This window comes from Acanthisitta chloris, unplaced genomic scaffold (genome assembly GCF_000695815.1).
Source record: "Acanthisitta chloris isolate BGI_N310 unplaced genomic scaffold, ASM69581v1 scaffold27668, whole genome shotgun sequence".
Classification (NCBI taxonomy): domain Eukaryota; kingdom Metazoa; phylum Chordata; class Aves; order Passeriformes; family Acanthisittidae; genus Acanthisitta; species Acanthisitta chloris.
In genome coordinates, this window is record NW_008685822.1 from 11,826 (window position 1) to 14,161 (window position 2,336).

At 48.4% G+C, this 2,336-nt stretch overlaps 1 protein-coding gene across 1 annotated transcript in view; it reads right to left on the minus strand.

Moving 5' to 3' along the window:
• Positions 1-2,247: 2,247 nt before the first annotated feature.
• PPIE (peptidylprolyl isomerase E (cyclophilin E)) overlaps positions 2,248-2,336 on the minus strand; it is a 2,890-nt gene continuing 2,801 nt past the window's right edge. The window contains exon 10 of the mRNA XM_009079907.1: positions 2,248-2,316. Coding sequence (XP_009078155.1) covers positions 2,248-2,316 — 69 coding nt within the window. The remainder of the gene's footprint in view (positions 2,317-2,336) is intronic.

The following is a 2,336-nucleotide window of genomic DNA, read 5'->3' on the forward strand; positions in this document are numbered from 1 at the left end:
CCTGATTCAAGGTGTGGCCTCACCGGAGTCCAGGCCAGAATCACCTCCTGGTCCTGCTGACCACACTGTCCTGACCCAGGCCAAGATGCCATTCTTGGCCCCCTGAGCCACTGCTGGCTCCCGTTCAGCTTCCTCCCACCCCTTCCTAGAAGTGGATGTAAATAATATAAACCTTCTATTCTCTCCCCCCAATTCATGAGACACACAGATATCTACAAACATATATATATATATATTTAGGAAAGAGAGGATTTGGGGCTGGGTTTGTGTCTGTTTTGTCCATGCCTGTTGTGTTTTCCCCTCGTGCTGCTGCAGCCAATGGTGGAGGCAGTTTGAAGAAGCAACATCCAAGCTGCTCTGGGATTGAGCTGTGTATTGCTAACTAACCCACCTCTACCCAGTGCTTTTAATTGCCCTTAATGAAACTATCATCAGCCAATTAAGCAGCTCCTGTTTACCTAAAGTTCACCAAACTCAGCCTGTTGGAAATATTCAACTATCCATCTTGAGCTAGGACACTGTTATAAAATAAACACCTGGTTTGGAAAGTAAACATGGAGTTTCTCTTGCCCTTTGTTTGTTAATGTCACACACAACTGTGCTCTGTTCTGAGGCCATTTCGCAATGAAAAAATACTCAGAACAGGCTAAAATTGTACCTATTTAATGAGAGTTTTAGGTCAGGCTGTGCTCACCGTGGATGCTTCCCGTGGGCCTCAGCCCCAGGAAGCTTCCCTAGGTTATTTGCACACATAAATCATTTATTTTGCTCTGATTTCAAAGGGGAAAGCCTGGCCTGGGTCTCAGCTCAGGGAATCTTGTGTGGCTAGAGAAATAATCAGCCTGGTGTAGCCAGTAAAAAATCCCAATAATCCACCCAAATAAGAAAAATTTACTCCCTGTCAATGCTCAGCTACCCAAGAAAAGGTCCTGGATAGCTAATTCTACCTGAAATGCAGCTCAAGGTGAGATCATGGCTCTGTGTGACATGAGAGAACACCCAGAGCTTACATCACTCCAGGCTCTCCCTGGTTCAGGTGCTGCTGGAGGGACCTGCAAGGGATGTCTTCAAAGATTTGAGAGTTAAATGACAACAAGAAGGGAGTAAGGAAGGGAAATACTGGGCTGGTTCATCTGTTGGTCAGGAATCACATCTAGTGCCTGTATCAAACCTTGGCCCAGGTGTAGGGCAAATGTGTGACCCTCCAACAGGGTGGAAAACCAGCAAGTGAACAAAAGCAACTGTTTCTTATGGAAAACAAACATTCCCTGATCTGGGAGCAGCTAGGCTGGCAAAGCCAAAAATCCCCAATGGCATGAGCTCCTCCAAAGATCCCCAGAACTCAACACACACCTGATCCTTCTCTCTGGCCTAGCAGCCTCATCCCTCCTGTCACCTCAGAGCCAAATGTCCCTTCCTCCCACTGCCATCATTTCACAGGAAACCCCAAATCCAGCACTTGCCCCTGCTGTGGTCACCTTTATAATGCATGGCCAGAGCTACCCACAACAGGAACCATAAATCCATGTGGTTATCCAGGAGTTTGGGAATTAAATCCCCTTCCTACAGCTTCTCATCACTTTGGGTTTTTCCTCCTCCATCACCCAAAGGGCTCCTTCATTTCCCAGTGCTTCTTGTCCCAACCTTGTTCTCCTGCTTCTACATCCCAGTAAACATCCTCCCTCTAGGAGAGGGATGGAGCTGGACCAGGCTAGCTTCCCAGCAGGATAACTGCCAGACAGGGACCTGCCTCCCTCTGCTGATGGGAAAGGACATTACAAAGCCACAGACACGCCAAAAACATCTCCATGAGATCCCAGTGTGGAATAAGCATGAAAGATTCAGCTCTGCTCTTCTTGCCTAGCACAGGAAACTTCCCCTGGAGCCAGGACTTAGGCATGGGAATAATGCAAAAAAAATAAGCATCCTTGCTCAAAACCACAGAGCAGAGACCTCAGGGGTGGGTCCTCAGGACTTTTAAAACTAGGTTTTATTTTTACCAAACATAAAGTCTTTCTGGAGCACAGCAGTAGAACCAGCCCTGCTTGGGCAGCACAGGCTGGGAAGTGATTTATCCTGGGAAGGTCAGAACCCACAGCACTGCCAGCAGGAAACTTCATGCCAAGCTTTGCAGGGGAAGTTTGATGAAAGCTGCAGGACTGGGCACTGCTGAGGGTGGCACTGGGCTGGCCCCTCCTGGCTGGTTTTCTCCATCCCTCCTGGCCAAGGCTCCCCCAAGAGCCAAACTCATGGGCACTCCCCACAGTCTGAGATGATCACCTTCTGCTTCGGTTTCCCATCTTTGGTGCCCTGAGCCTTGGAGAAAAAAAGCAGCA